The sequence below is a fragment of the Nansenia antarctica genome (genome assembly GCF_963989245.1).
Source record: "Nansenia antarctica genome assembly, chromosome: 5".
NCBI lineage: Eukaryota > Metazoa > Chordata > Actinopteri > Argentiniformes > Microstomatidae > Nansenia > Nansenia antarctica.
Genome location: NC_137690.1, coordinates 12,491,982 through 12,507,507, shown reverse-complemented (window position 1 = coordinate 12,507,507; position 15,526 = coordinate 12,491,982). Strand labels below are relative to the sequence as shown.

General features: G+C 43.2%; 2 protein-coding genes across 2 annotated transcripts; one reads left to right on the top strand and one right to left on the bottom strand.

Annotated features, from left to right (window-relative positions):
* Window positions 1–482: 482 nt before the first annotated feature.
* Window positions 483–6,496, top strand: ankdd1b (ankyrin repeat and death domain containing 1B; the record flags this gene model as incomplete). Its single annotated transcript, XM_080531352.1, has 15 exons — window positions 483–660; window positions 1,564–1,664; window positions 1,815–1,913; window positions 2,733–2,831; window positions 3,094–3,198; window positions 3,325–3,429; window positions 3,594–3,692; window positions 3,790–3,888; window positions 4,078–4,176; window positions 4,363–4,461; window positions 4,593–4,691; window positions 4,901–4,996; window positions 5,412–5,613; window positions 5,982–6,113; window positions 6,444–6,496. 15 exons carry the CDS (start codon window positions 483–485, stop codon window positions 6,494–6,496), a joined length of 1,665 nt encoding a protein of 554 aa, XP_080387478.1.
* An 800-nt stretch (window positions 6,497–7,296) lies between these two features.
* poc5 (POC5 centriolar protein homolog (Chlamydomonas)) lies at window positions 7,297–15,526 on the bottom strand (the record flags this gene model as incomplete). Its single annotated transcript, XM_080531350.1, has 13 exons — window positions 15,414–15,526; window positions 14,685–14,768; window positions 14,273–14,405; window positions 12,990–13,097; window positions 12,593–12,783; window positions 12,189–12,365; window positions 11,774–11,878; window positions 10,718–10,897; window positions 9,953–10,121; window positions 8,537–8,679; window positions 7,991–8,092; window positions 7,708–7,884; window positions 7,297–7,416 (listed from the first exon to the last, which is right to left on the bottom strand). The coding sequence occupies exons 2-13, from the start codon at window positions 14,766–14,768 to the stop codon at window positions 7,297–7,299; spliced, it is 1,689 nt and encodes a 562-aa protein (XP_080387476.1). The 5' UTR covers window positions 15,414–15,526.

The window sequence follows — 15,526 nt, the reverse complement described above, 5'->3', positions numbered from 1 at the left end:
TCAAAACTCATCAGCTTACTCCAGTCTTAGAACTTAGGTAGGTAGTGTGTACACCATGTTAATGCACTGTGACAAGAGGAACGTTTCTGGAGAAGGGTGTGAGCTTCCAAAGCAAATAAAGGTCAGCCCTCTAGCCTTTGCACTCTACACTGTTGCTCTACTTCCAGCCTTCCTGGAGGCATTTTACAATGTGTTTTGTTGGGTTTATTCATGCATGACAGAAAGACCTGCTGTAGATGTAGGATTAGTGTTAGTTACTCCAGTGTGATTGATGCTCTAGTTCTCTCTGGGTTCCTTAGTAGAGGAAGAGGAGGAATACAAGGGTAGTAGTGGGTACCCAAGGTTGGTCATTCAACAATGCAGCAAGAAGGTAGCTTCACTTAATCCAGGTGTGTTGGTTCTCTCTAGGCAAAAACGAATACTTTAGTCGTATTTGATCATAGCTTAAGTGGAATACGATTGGAACCAGACATAGGTTGACAATGGAGAAAAGGGCTTTGGCTATGAAAGCCAGGATCAAGCAACATCCTCTGATGAAGAAGGAGAACTTAAACCCTAAAACATGGGTGAGGGCCGAGGCGGTGAAAGGCTTCACAGACTTCATACTTCAAAAAGAGACAGACGTAGAGACAGACACCGGTTTTGACAACAAAGAGATGTGTGAGTACTTAGAGTGTGTGTGTGTGTGTGTGTGTGTGTGTAAAAAAAGAAAGAAAACATTAAACAAGCCTGTCTATTGCCGAAATCATCATAAGTCATATCCTGCTGGCAAGTTGAGTTAACATTTACAATAGTCCTAAGTGCTCTGAATGAGGTTCAAGGGGTGACAAATACTAGCCTGAAGTGACTCAAAGTTGACCCTGTTGAACAGTATTTTTGAGTACTTCTGACCGATTGAGGAATAGTTCGAACTCAATACCTGAGTCATTGTAAAAACAACCGCATACACGATTGGAAGGCACTTATGAATAAGGCATGACAGTAAATAACATGCTGATACGTAAATATATATATGTCCAAAAAATGCAAAGAAATCTCTGTCAATAAGTTTAGTAAACGCATGAATGCTTAGGAGGTCAGCCTTACCCTGAGTTAATCATTTGTTTCAGTGTTGGTTTGATTGAAAGTTTAATAGAGAGCTGTGTTTGCATAGGGCTGAGACAAGTTCAAGCTCTGCACACACACACAAACACACACACTCACACTCTGTGTCCTTAAGTAGACGCTTTGGAAGACTTACTGTACATATATTTTCAATAAATGTTGTGTCTATTGTGTGATCATAAGCTGTGTGCATACAAGGTTTGGAGAAGCCCTGACTTACTATATGATAAACATTGCATATCATCTAGTGATTACACTTGCACTACACATGCGCAAGTTCATAGTCATTTTATCCCATCCCATGTCTGTCTTATACTCTCTTCTAAGAGCAGGACAGTTAATTTAAATAGCTGATTATACTCTTTCCTTTTTCCCACAGGTCTCACATTTTAGATTGCTAATTCAAAATAGTATATTACAGGAGGTTATGTTATCCAGTGTCTCTCTGTTCCTATGCAGTGCTGGAGGCAGAGAAGGAGTTCATAAAAGCAGCAAAGAAGAACGACGTGGAAACCATGAAGGCTCTGGGGAGGGCTGTGAACGTTAACGCCAAGAACGTGGTGGGTCCTCCTCGCTGCTCACCGCAGTTTGGGGGAAACTGTCTGATATTGAAATTCTACTTTTAATTAAACTTTTCATTTGAAGCCAATTTGTCAACTGATTTTGAAATAATTACACAATAAATGATTATTGTTGTTGTTTGACCCCAGCATAATCGGACTGCCCTGCACTATGCAGTAGCTTGTAAAAACAAAGAAGCCGTTGAAGTCCTTCTAAAGCGCAGGGCCAAACTGGATCAACAGGACAAGGTGGGGAGAAACACCACAAAACATCTACAGCTCATGATTTGTTTCTCAATAAAATACCCGGCCCGCCTACAGCTACCTCACAACGCCGCTGCTAGGTTGCTCACAGGTACTCTGAAGAGAGCTCATATCACCCCTGTCCTTGCCTCCCAGTACGCTATAGTATAGATTTCTTCTAGAATACCGGTAGAAGTTCTTCTATTGGTCTATAAAGCTCTTAATGGTAAGGCCCCCTCCTACCTAGCAGACCTCCTCACCCCCTATACCAATGTCAGGGCCCTCAGATCTGCTGATAAGGGTCTCCTAACCACCCGTAAGTCCAACCTAAAGTCTAGGGGGGGGGTGCTTTTGCTGTCGCAGCCCCTGACCTCTGGAACAGCATCCCCATGTCCATCAAATCTGCCCCCTCGTTCGAGTCCTTTAAATCTAAGCTCAAAACTCACTTGTATTCCTTAGCGTTCCCTGACTCACCCTGACTCCTGCCTTGTTTGTTTTGACGTGTTGTTCTGTTCCTCTGTTTGTCTGTTGGTTTACACTTTAGGAGTACTTTAACTGTAAAGCACTTTGGTTGACAATTGTCATGTTTAAATGTGCCATATAAATACATTTGATTGATTAATTGATTGAAATACCTCCTTTAGTTCCTCTCTTTTCCTCTCCCTCACCTCTCCTGCTGCATGATAAGACATCTTACATTGCCAGAGCAAATATGTACAGTAGGAATTTCTAAATCAATAATTCCTGTAACAGTATTAGCATCTACTACTAGTTTTGTTTTGGTTGTGATTTCTCCCTCCTTCTCACTCTAACATACATAAACAGCATGGAGTCACAGCGAGCCACCTGGCAGCCTGGTTTGACTGTCTGGACATCCTAAAGTTGCTGGTGCAGGCTGGAGCTGACCTGAAGGCTGTGAATTCGGTAAGGAGCCTCCAGTGAATAAAACTGTCTGATGTTGAAAAAAAAATCTGCCCAAGAATATGATTGAATATGTCTTAGAAATCCACTTCCTCAGCAAGCTGGACAGATCTGAGTCCTTCTACAGTACATCTGGCAACAGCACATATTAGATCGTATTTACTTTTCAATCAATAAAATCATTAAACAACCTAAAACCTCATTGGGCTACAGTGTATGTGTATGGTGAGGTGTGATATATGGTGAATTTTGAGTCTGCTCTCAGGAGGGAATGAACATCATGCACTGCGCTGCCATCAACAATCACACAGATATTTTGAGCTACATCGTCAATGACCTGCAGATGAAAGAGCTGGACAAAGAGGACCAGGTGACCCGCTCCATCTGTCTCATTCTGACTCCCCTCAGTTTCTGATGAAGTACATTTAATCCAACAAGCTTTCTTACTCTCTCTTTGCTCTGTCTGTCTGTCTGTTTCCTTGTCTCTCTCTCTTAGATTGGACAGAGGCCATTTGCATTGGCTGCGGAGCATGGTTGTGTAAAGATGTTGGAGATGTTGATGGAGAAGCCTTACTGTATGGCCACCATGAAGGGAAACCAGGTGTGTGTGTGTGTGTGTGTGTGTGTGTGTGTGTGTGTGTGTGTGCTCATGTGTGTTTCTGTAAGGAGTCTGTGTGGCTGTACCGCAAATGAAATATTTGGTCTTCTTTGTAAGTCAATGTTTTTCATTCACGCTCTCTTCTTTCTTCTCTCTCCACATTCTAGTGTGGGGACACGCCTCTGCACTTGGCTGCCAGGAATGGCCACTTGAATGCGGTCCTGCTTCTGCTGCATAACTTTGATACTCTGAATGAAGTCAATATGGTAGAGACAATGTAAACAATCTCCATTGATCGTAGGTGGCTGCTGTGTGCCTGATGATCTCCAGCTGATCTTTAACCGAACTGTCTTCCTGTTCCAGGAAGGGGAGACGGCTCTGTACCTGGCTGCAGACAGTGACCATGAGCAGACAGTCCAGGCCCTGATGGTGGCAGGCTGCAATCCAGACATCTGCACCACAGTATGTAAAGATTAAAAAAAACAGACTCAAACGTTTTAAACAGAGCATATGGATATTCACTGGACTCAACCATAGTAACGCAAGTGTACAAGGGGTCTTTTTAAATGTACACAAAATAGATACTCCTCAATGAAACTCCCTCTCTCCTGTCCTCCATCACTGGGAACCTCTTGCTCTCCCCTCTCTTAGGCCAAATGCAGTGCGCTACACCCTGTTGCAGAGAGGGGCGACGCGTCACTGGCGAAACTCCTCATAGAGAACTCGGCTAACATGGACATTCAGAACCAGGTGAGAGACAGTTTTACAAAAACATAGCTTGGAGACCGACAGAAGGCCAATCAATTATACAGCGCTGGTCAATCAGTTTTCATGAAGAAAGCCAACGCTTCAGTGCTGATTTTGGATGCACGTTATTCCTCTCTTTTGGTAGTCCTATCCATCCGTGGGTTCTTTTTTTGGTCTCTCTGTTTTCAGCATCTCCAGGTCCCTCTCCACCTAGCCGTGAATAACAGCCACATCCCTATCATCTACACACTCCTGGAGGCCGGCTGCAACATCAACCTCACTGATGATGTACGGTGGTGATGTACTGATGATGTCATAGTTCACAAAGCATGATCAATAGCTCAGCCAGCTAACTTTGATGAACATGTAGCAGTGTATAGTTCTACAGAGTGATGTTCTGTGTTGTATGGGGCCCCCAGAGGTCCCAGTCTGCCCTGCACCTAGCAGCTGAGCTGGCCAGAGTGGATGTGATGGGGATGCTCCTGAAAGCTGGGATGGACTTGACAATCCAGGACAAGGTGGGAGAAACCACTTACACTAACTTTCAATAAACGACATTTCACAGTAATACAGTGCTAAGAAAATATAGGAACTGTGCAGTGTGGTCCATCTGATTGGTCTGTTTGGTGACAGTTGACAGTCAGTTGATATTTGAGTCTGGTGATGCAAGACTTTATTGGATGATTTCTTTTTTTCTTTCATTATGTTACCATCTCTCGCTGACCAGCAAGGTAAGACAGCACTCGGAGTGGCGGCCAGAGCAGACGAGGTCATCGTCGTGGACATGATCATCAAAGCAGAGAGATATTTCACATGGAAGCAGGTGATGCTGACAATGCAAATCCATGGCTAATCCATTCACTGGGATGGGGAATCAATAATTACATTCAGAGGTGATTCATTTCCTATCGTCGGAATTCTTAGATGAATTTCTGTCATACCATTAACACTGGCTGTGGAGGAAAAATGATTCATGGATCTGAAATACTGGAAAACCAATTTCAGTGTCAATTTGATTTAGCGTTTATTCCGTCTCCGAGCCTAGCTTGACGTTCAAAACAAGCCGCCCCGTCGTTCAATAATCATGGGTTTGTATGTGTGTGTGTGTGTGTGTGTGTGTGTGTGTGTATGTGAATGGATTTGTGTGTGGTTGTGTGCTAGTCTGTCTACCTTCAGCCTCACTGGCTTGTTGTCTTTCTCAGGGAAGTTATAGTGACATGATTTGATTACCCTTTCAGGCCAATCCTGATCTTAATGAGAGGCTTCACAGCGAGTCTCTGATGACATTTAAATTAGACCACCGCTTGGAGACGAAGCAGATCCGTGCCACGGCCTGGCACCTGGCGTACCACCTCCTTCAGCAGGGCCAATGGATGAAGCTGGCGCAGCACTGGGAGTTCACCAAGCAGCAGGTGGCAGCAATAGAAGAGCAGTGGACAGGTGACACAACACTGCACAACACAGCACTGTGGATAGGCTAAACTGACATTGATTGTTCATGTCTTTCATAGGTTATTTCACTGCACAAATGTACAGAGCTTTACCTTATTAATCCCACATGGCATTAAACTACTTGTATACAATTTTGATTTAATTTAGTTGGTTCTACAAAGTCATGTGGCATTGCAAGCTCCATGTATAGATAGATTTGCATTAAAAAAGTTTATAGATGGACTACTGTGAGTATCGGAACTAAACTACTTCACAGTAGTATTAGTGTAGACGCCATTCTGTTCTATTTCATGAGGGATATTTCACATCAGTCAAATATGCTTCTTGATCTAAATTCTCTTTGTACTGTACTGTAGGCCAGCGGAGCTACCAGGAGCATGGGAACAGGATGTTGCTGATCTGGCTCCATGGGGTGGAGCTTGCCCAGGGGAGCCCTGCTAAAGAGCTGTACGAGGCCTTGATCTCCATAGGCAATAAAAGGGTTGCAAGTAGGTTGATACATACAAAGGTCCATAGGAGCAGTTAAACAAACTGTTTGCTGATAACAACAAAATGTTAAGAGTTACAGCCATACAGAGAGACACGGCTCTATATTACAGCACTGTATTTCATTAGAGTTGTCTATTGTGTCTATTCTATATAAGTGAGTTCCTCTCACCCTACAGATAGGTTCTCTCATACTCCGCAAATCAATAATCATGTCTTAAGATGTCTTGAACTCACAATTGTCGTATGACCTCTATTAACTTAACAGTATTAAGATATCTACAGTACATAGATGATGGCTACATACTGCATGTTTGTCATATGTCCTGCAGATAAGATACGAATGGACACAGAGGGCACTACCAGGAGATGCAACCTTTCGTAGAGTGGATGAATAAACACCTAACATGGTGGGACAGACAGACAGCTCACAATCTTCTCAGCACATCTCCAAAAGTCATATCCAGTATATGATCTGAACAGATTGTATTATAGGAGTTCACACTAATATCCATTAGGCTAGCGCTAGCCATTTATGAGTGTTGTGATTGTTTTATGAACACATTTGCTTCCAATACATTTTTATTCACTTTCCATTAGCAGTAAATAGTGCACACTTTGGCCAAGACATATGGCTTTGATACAGTATTGGAAACTTGACGATAGCTGTTATTGAGTGGTCATACTCAATTTCAGACACAAGCACAAAATAATTTAACTTTTCTAACCATATCACACCAAACAGTCAAGACTTAACTTTCCATAATTTAAAAACAAAAAATAAAAACCACAGAAAAACATTAAAACATTTCAGTCATTAAATTTGAGAGGTAACAGTGGTGAAAAAGTCACATTATCAAACGCTGTTCCATTAACCCACATTTTGCTTTCCATTACAGATTGTTAAAAAAATCTAATTTACTAAATGCATTGGTAAAAAATATTTTCCCTTAACCATCCATAGCTTTCTCACCTACATTAGTAGTAAATGTCTTTTAGTCTAAACATCTTACCAAACCTGAATGTTGATGCATAGTGAGTATGTGAAGAATCAAGTATGTCAGCTTGAGTAATAGACTCGACTAGACAGTGAGGACTGCTTGTATTGGAATATGAGGAGTGTAACATTTTGTGTGTGTGTGTATGTGTGTGTGTGTGTGTGTGTGTGTGTGTATGTGTGTGTGTTTACTCCACCACTTTGATAGTGTGTACTTGGTAGGCTGAGTGTGTTCTGCTACCAGAGGGGCCCTGGATCTGCTGAGTGGAGCGAGGGAACTTAGCGGCTGTGGCCTGACCAACAGTCAGCTAGAGTTAGAGAGAGAGACACAGACACACAGAAGCACAGAAACACACACAGACACACACACACACACACACACACACACACGGTAGAGAAGCATTATTCTCACTTTAAACAAATCAGTTGGTCGTGCACAAGCCTAACCAAAGTATCCTGATGCTTGTAGCACTTTTGCTATTGGGTTGTTCCCACAAAGACATAAAACGTATATATTACAGAATCTGTCCATTGTGTTCACAAACAACATGCTACGGTTCATCAACGGTTGCTATGGTGATGACCTTCCTGTACTATACCTGTGTGACAGGGTGATGGCGCTCCACGATGACAGAGCTCATGGGCGGAGTCACACCCATGACCTGGAGGTTGCTGGAAGCGCGGGCGGTCTTGACAAGGTCGGAGCGTGCGGTGATGCGAGCTGTCACGGTCTTGGAGGCCTTCTGTTGACTGGCTGTGACCACACGTGAACTGACCTGGACCCAATGTTGTATGACCGTTAGTGAGAGAATGAGCGGTCAATCCAGCAATGGAACACCATATAAAGAAACCTTCAGTTGAAATGGATGTAAAAACACTAACCTGTCTGTGAGAGCTTATGCTGCCTCCTGGTGGTAGGGAGCTATGAACCACTGTCGCTAGGGGGAAGACTTCTGCCCTGGATGATGGGGCACTGCAGCCCAACTGAGGGAGAGACGGACGAAGAGAGGGAGGACATTTGTGGGCAGACAAGGAGGGTAGAAAAGGTAGAAAGCTATGATTATATAGCAGGGTACTTGAAGAAATTAGACAAGTTGATCTACAACAAATATACCAGGTATGATATAGTGGCCTCTCGTGGTGTTTGAGGAGGCAGCAAATCCCCAAATGATATTTGATTCATCAGAATACATTGTGGTGTGACAATTAAAGTCTCTGTGAAATACAGTACACTCTCATGGAAGGTTTATGACTTGAGAAAAGAATAACAAATACAACAGCAGCAAATGACAGGAAAACATGATGTTTAATGACAGGGCCCCTGTCACAGATCCATTGTAGTGGAGGGAACCATAGTGTGTGTGTGTGTGTGTGTGTGTGTGTGTGTGTGTGTGTGTGTGTGTGTGTGTGTGTGTGTTAGCATCTCACTGTCTCCTCTGCATCAGTCTGGAACGGTGGCACTGGTGGGTCAAAGTGGAGTGGGCTGAACCTTGTGGAGGAGACAGTCCTTGTCTGGAAATGGGCTGATGAGCTGGGCCCAGAGCCAGGCTCGTCTCGAGGAGGTGGGGCATCTGCAGAGAAAAGACCAATTGGAATGAGTCTCTTAATACAAACTATTACTGGCAGAACAGGGAACTAGTATCACGTATGCATAGGTTTCAGGTGATTCTTAAAATTGCTTCGATTCGAATTGTGTCATTATGTGTTCCCAGTTTGCGAACCTACTAGGAAAATAGCCTACTTCAACTCATTCTCCATGATCTGACTGTAGGACACAATAAGACCCTCTGAATGTCTATAATGATTCTCTGTTGGAATGAAATTAGACTATTCCAGTCTGAGGTGAACACACTGGTTCTCTAGTCTGAGGTGAACACACTGGTTCTCTAGTCTGAGGTGAACACACTGGTTCTCTAGTCTGGGGTGAACAGGCGTGGTTCTCTAGTCTGAGGTGAGCAGGCGTGATTCTCTAGTCGGTTAGGCTACAGGTCCAGTTGACAGACGACAGTACAAATCCAGTTGGTTAAAATACTGTGATCTACCCCGCGCCTGTCAATCTCACCCCATTTATGGTTATGGGGGCATTATCTGTAGGAACACGGCCCATTGCCGCTTGCGGTTATATTTACATTCTATGATTTGCTGTTGTCCTGTTCGTGGCAAAATAAGCAAATTAATGTTTGGCATCTTCGTTTTTTAAATGAGAAATGTTTTATTTAATTAAAATAGCCAGAATACAAAACAACAAAACTCAATTACTGCATGGATAAACAAGTAAGTGTGATAAGTAACTACAATACTGCTTTCGTACACACACACGCACACACACGCACGGGACGCAACCAGTTCCCAAGCAATACTAATATTAAAAATATAATATATACTAAAAACGAGAGGTAATGCAATACGTGTGGGTTGTTCTGATCTGGTCTACTCTAATACACAAGTTCAGTTGTTATTGGTGTAAAAGGAGTGTGATGTGGTTTGTGGCACGCTATCGTTGCTTCTGAGTCACTGTCATGGGAAATGTGGTGACGTCTGTGTTTACCCTACTACTGTCCTTGTATATATTTATGACCTTATCATCTAAGGTGTGTAGGGTTGGCTGTAACAGCATAGCATAGATTTTTTTCCTTATGATGACTGATGTATAGATTATCCCTTTGGATAAAGGCTCTGCTAAATGTCCTAAATGTAAATGTGAAATGTAACAGCGTCAGAGTGGCAGAATAACTACTATTATCGTCTTAGAGGTGTCATGGTTTTTTACAATGTTATTTTTTGGGGGGGAGAGAAATAAATCCAACTGAAACTGAATTGTCCTACTGACCGTGTGGTACTGACCTGTGTGCTCCAAGCCACGGCCCTCTCCTGTGTGGAACATGCTGAGAGCTTCCATGTTGAGGGCACACACCCCTCTCATGAAGGCTTTCTTCATGGACTCTTCATAGCGCTCCCTCTCCGAGCGCAGCCGCTGGATCTCTGTCTGGGCCTTCTCCAGTGCCTCCAAGTGCTGGAGAGGGGGGGGGGGGAAGGGGAGAGAGGGGAAAGAGAGAGAGAGGAGAGGGAGGGAAAATAAGATAAGAATGAGTAAGGCTGAGGAATTGAAAGGATAACAGGATGCATGCCTCACACTCTCTCTAATATCTCTCTCAGACTCTAAACTGACATCTCACTCTCTGTACCTTGTGCTAGGCTTGTCTATGACGGCCTATTCTCTATCAGAGAAACACCTTTTCTAGGCCTTCTCCTTACTCCGCATGTCTAATGGTACGGTCAATAATTCTCTCTCCCTCCCTCCCATCAATCAAACTCACTCACTGTAACTGCTTTAGTGCCGCCATTATTCACCAAGCTCGTCAACCCTTTCTACATGGCTCTGATTTACAGGAAAAACCTTCCTCAAAACTTGCTTTTGCCATTTCAAGCTACCTATGGCAACTAAATAGTATGGGATGACGTAATCGCATACACCGCCTACAGTTTTACATTAAGCTCAGTATACTACTTCGAAATACATTTTTGCTACTATGTGTACGTCTAAGTGGACAAAATGTCAAATAAAATCACATCTTTAATATCGGAAGCAGTTTCCTCCCTCCTTCATACCTCTGCCATCTTGGCTTCATAATCAGCTGACAGGCGCACACAGACCTCCTCCGCCCGGGCACGACACGCCTTCTCCACCCGGTCCTTCCACCTCCCCTGGATGAGGGAGAACCAGCCTGCCCACACCTTCCTCTTCAGCTGCAGCTGGTAGTGCTGCTTTGCCAGACGGGTACTGTGCACCTGGGGGAAAGGATGGCATATATTCATATATTCACTGAATAAATACTTTCTTTCAGAATATTACTTTCAGAAATCATCATTTAGACGTTCATTTGTTTGGGGTGTGTGTTTGTAGTTTAGCTTCTGTTTTATAGTGTATGAGGTTACAAAAAAAAGATCACTTATTTAATGCATTTACATTCAGAAAGAATAAACACATTAAAATGGAGAAATGCAATAATGATTCTCTCTTTCTTCCTCTCACCCATCACATGTTAAACCCAGCATGAATATCAGCGCACCGAAAATGATATTCAGATCAAGTAAGAGGAGAAATCTGTGTGAAAACATGATGTTGTATGCATGTTCAATATGCGGTGACATAGTAATGCACGGGTGGGTAAATCATGCAGCGATTCAGGATTTACATAAACCATTAAACGACATTGACAGTAATCTAGCGGCGTTAAGGCACAGTGCGCTAATGACGTTTTGACATTAGTTTCTCAGAGAAAATATGTGCGTTAAACCCACTGACTGCTCAGCTAATACAGGAGTAACCTAACTGACTTGTTTAAGAGAAGACATTAACATAATGTCGTAATGGATGTGTATCCAGGTATGAGGCATTCTACTCTCACCCACTTTCATCCCATCCCCCTACATAGAATTTGATTATATGACATGAGGTCAATAACATTTACATTACATTTTTACCATTTAGCAAACGATTTTATCCAGAGTGACTTACCATTAGAGATTACAGGGCTAGCCTAATGCCTAGGCTTTAGCTTAGCCTGCTGAGGCAGTGTTCTGGCATTCACTGCAGGGGGGCCTCTCCGTCACATATTGGTTACCAGGTGAGTCTTCTCCCCCCCTCTCCCCCCAACCTCTCACCTCTTCTCTGGCCTCGCTGTGCTGCAGTCTCCAGTGGGTGAAGGTTCTCATCAGTTCCAGCTTCTCTCTCTGTCTGTCCACCGCCTGGCTCAGGTTCGCGATCACCTACAAGAGAGACACGATAGACAGACAGACAGACAGACAGAGTCACACTCAGCTCATCATACACATCAACTGTGAAAGCCTAGACTGACATCTGTATTATACACCCACTCATATCATCACTCACCAACCATGTGAGATACTACTGTAGATGATCATTAGATTTACCATAAATCATAAGAATTACTGTATCGGTCAAATATTTCTACAAATCTTGTGTTACTCTAACCGGACTCTAAAGTTTTACAAACTTCTTGGATCGCTTTCTTTCTAGAGTATTCTATTGGAGAGTGTGTGTGTATCAGAAAGACACCTCGTCTTTTCTCTGGTTGGACGTCTCGTAGGTGTGGAGAAGTTCTTTCAGGCTGTCCAACTCTCCGTTGATGCCTGCCAAGTAGGCCGCGTGTTTCTCTTTCTCCTTCCGCACCTCCACCTTGTGCTGCTCCATGAAGGTCAGTTTCCACTTCCTCAGCTCCATCAGCACGTTGGCCTGTGTATGAGAGAGGCAAAGATGGAATGGTCACAACAACATAGAAAGCGAGAAATAGAAATAAAAAGAATTACCCGTCCATTTCACCTATGAAAAAAATATCATAAATTAATATTTTACAGAGACCCATCGCATATCTGATAGAGACCATATTATCAGGACAAACTTTACATTTTCATGTTAACAGTTATAATCGTCAACTCTTGAGGATGACGTAGCAGGCTTACCTTCAGGTTGTTGCTCCAGGTGTCCAGGATGTTCTCCATCCTGTTCATGTTATTCTCGGAGATAAACAACTCCGTCACCTCGGCGACCAGAGGATCTGGGCTGCTGTGTCTAGACCTCTCTGATGGCGACCGCCGTCTGTCTGAGTGGGCGTCAGATAAAGCGGACGACCTTCCACCTAGACCTTCCTCACCTAGATGTCAACAGTCATTATGTTGGTTTTCTGCATGATGATGATGACGTCATTATTTATTTCCTACACACTGCCCTAAGCCTAAGCTTATACACACTGTTCAGTACATATGATCAAAACATGCACACTATGGTCAAAAGCTTTTTGTTATATAATACATGTATATTCTACAGTTATCAGGCTCTGCTTTGGCTGTGTGTATTTACCGCCAGATGTTCGTGCGTGCGTGCTGGGCTCTAGGATCACCGGGGAGGTCCGTGTCGATCTCACCCCCATGCTAGAAAGTCTTCCTTCCTCGGCTTCAAAAACTGAGCCTGAGAGGGAGAGAGAAAGAGATGGGGGAGAGGACAGTGTGATGAGGGTGAGAGAGAGAAGAGAATAGGAGGAGAAACATGTATAAAATACATTAGAGTAAGAGAGTGAGACAGACAGTGAACGTGTGCTGGTGAGCATGCTAGGTGAAGACTCTCCTGCATTTATGTCATAGGGGCGGCAGGTAGGCGTTAGCGAGGTCAGCCAGCAATCGGTAGGTTGATGGTTCGATCCACACCCCAAGAGGGAGCCGGATGTGAGTTGGTGGCTGGAGGGTTGCTGGCATCATATTTAAGGTGCCTACCACCTTTAAGATGCCTACCACCTTTAAGGTGCCGTTGTGCCCTTGAGCAAGGCACTTAAACCCCTAACTGCTCCAGCGGCGAAGACGGCTGAACCTGTGCCCAGAGCTCTGTTCTCCCTGGGGGGAGACGTGTGCATGAACTAGCCTACATTTTGCTGTCACATTTTGTTGTGTGAACTCAGTGTTCAATGACAACAAAGTTGAATCTTAATCTAATAGTGGTGATAGTCAATATCTTAATTAACTTCCACAGAGGGAAGAGGAAAACGTTAACTCAGATCATTACAGATCACAGGCTCAGAAAATCCTTCTTGCTTTTTACATCCCAGAGCACGACTCCATGACAGTTTAAGCGCTAAACCCTCTGTGAACACCTCAGTCGGAAGAGAAGGCTGATAGACTGTTTGGATGTGCATATTAATATAATAGGGAGATGAGAACGGTTTCTTTACAAATGTATTTGTTATCAAATATTGTAAAAACTCCTAAAAAAAATGACTGGTGCTCTGGACGTTGGAAAATGACTCTCTTTCTTTCAGGTAATGTTTTGGATATCATCAAAGTTACGATATTTCAATGTTATGTGATCCTAAACTCAAAAGGTCTGTTTCTCTGTCTTTGTCAAGTGTTTGGGTCCTTGCATGTTCTTGACTGTGAAACACATTAAACAGTCAACATTACTGTAGCATTTCTTAACAGAACTTTCAGTAAATCCTTTATGACAGTTGATCATGTCTGGAGGGCCTCAAGCTGTGTGTCTGTCAGAACAGCTTAGTGCACCAACTGTGTGTGTGTGTGTGTGTGTGTGTGTGTGTGTGTGTGTGTGTGTGTGTGTGTGTGTGTGTGTGTGTGTGTGTGTGTGACCTTCTCTACCTGCTGAGCGATGGGACCTCATGTCATCATTACCACGGGAAGTCCATGCTTCCACAGACAGATGTGAGGTGTTCCGCACAAGCTCAAACTTAGGAGTGACCACGGCGTAGCGGAGAAGCTCCTCGTATTCATCCTGTCAATCACCACACAGGACAGGAAACAGTCACTCATCAACCACCGTTTTATTAATACTGAATTAATGTGATCGCTCTAAATTGATTTCCTTAGTGTAGTCAAACAACAAGGCCATCAGAAGGTATTGCATAGACTAGGTCTACTGTCTGCAAGCATACGTAGGTAGGTAGACCAGCGTGTCACCACTGTAGTACCACAGCATGTGATAATGTTCATCATTTTTTGAATAATTTGATCAACTGTCTTCAATTGATTCATAAAGAAGGTGTGAGATTACCTGCAGCTCAGAGGAGACCGAGCTGCCTCGATCCGAGTCCCTGGGCAGAACTGGACTGCTCGGCTGCCCTTCATCCGAGGACATCTGGACCAAGCAAGACCAATAATAAGCAAATGTTGTTTTTCTTCCACGAAAACCACTATTAAGTTACTGCCACCAAATGTTTAATGACTATGTAATTACTGATGTAAGCAGTACATTGAAAGATAAAAGGGCAAAGGTGGGACATAATAACCAGCGTATTGAACATTCAAACACAGCACAGACAAGGAAAACTGGAGACCACTCGTGATCTTAGAATGATAAGGTTCTATCTCCGTCTAGGGCAGTTCAGAGATATTGAGCGTCAAAGTTTTTACATTCCACTATGTTTTGTGAGATGGAACCTTTGTATTTTATGAATTACTAACTCAAAAATGTCAACATTTTAAAAATAACATCACACAGGCATTAATAAACACCTAATGGATTAGATTATGTACAAAACTCAATTTTGACAAAAATGGAGATAGAACCTTATAATTCTAACGTCACGCACTGTAAATTTACACACCATGAGACATGATCACTAATCCAGCGAATTGATGACTGATCGGCCTAGGCTGTGTCCAGCTATACCCAAAGTCGATTATATCAAATAGACAGCTATCATTAACATTAGTTAACTAGCAAACGATCAAGCTTACAGGTGCTGCTATTATGACATTATATCATTTGTACACATTTTACCTTGGTGTTTCACAGTCTCTGAAACTGCCCACGTCCTGCGTTTGTTTACTGTTTCCAACTTTCCGAGGTTGACAGTTTTAAATCGCTTGCCTTCCGTTTCAAACTGACCGACT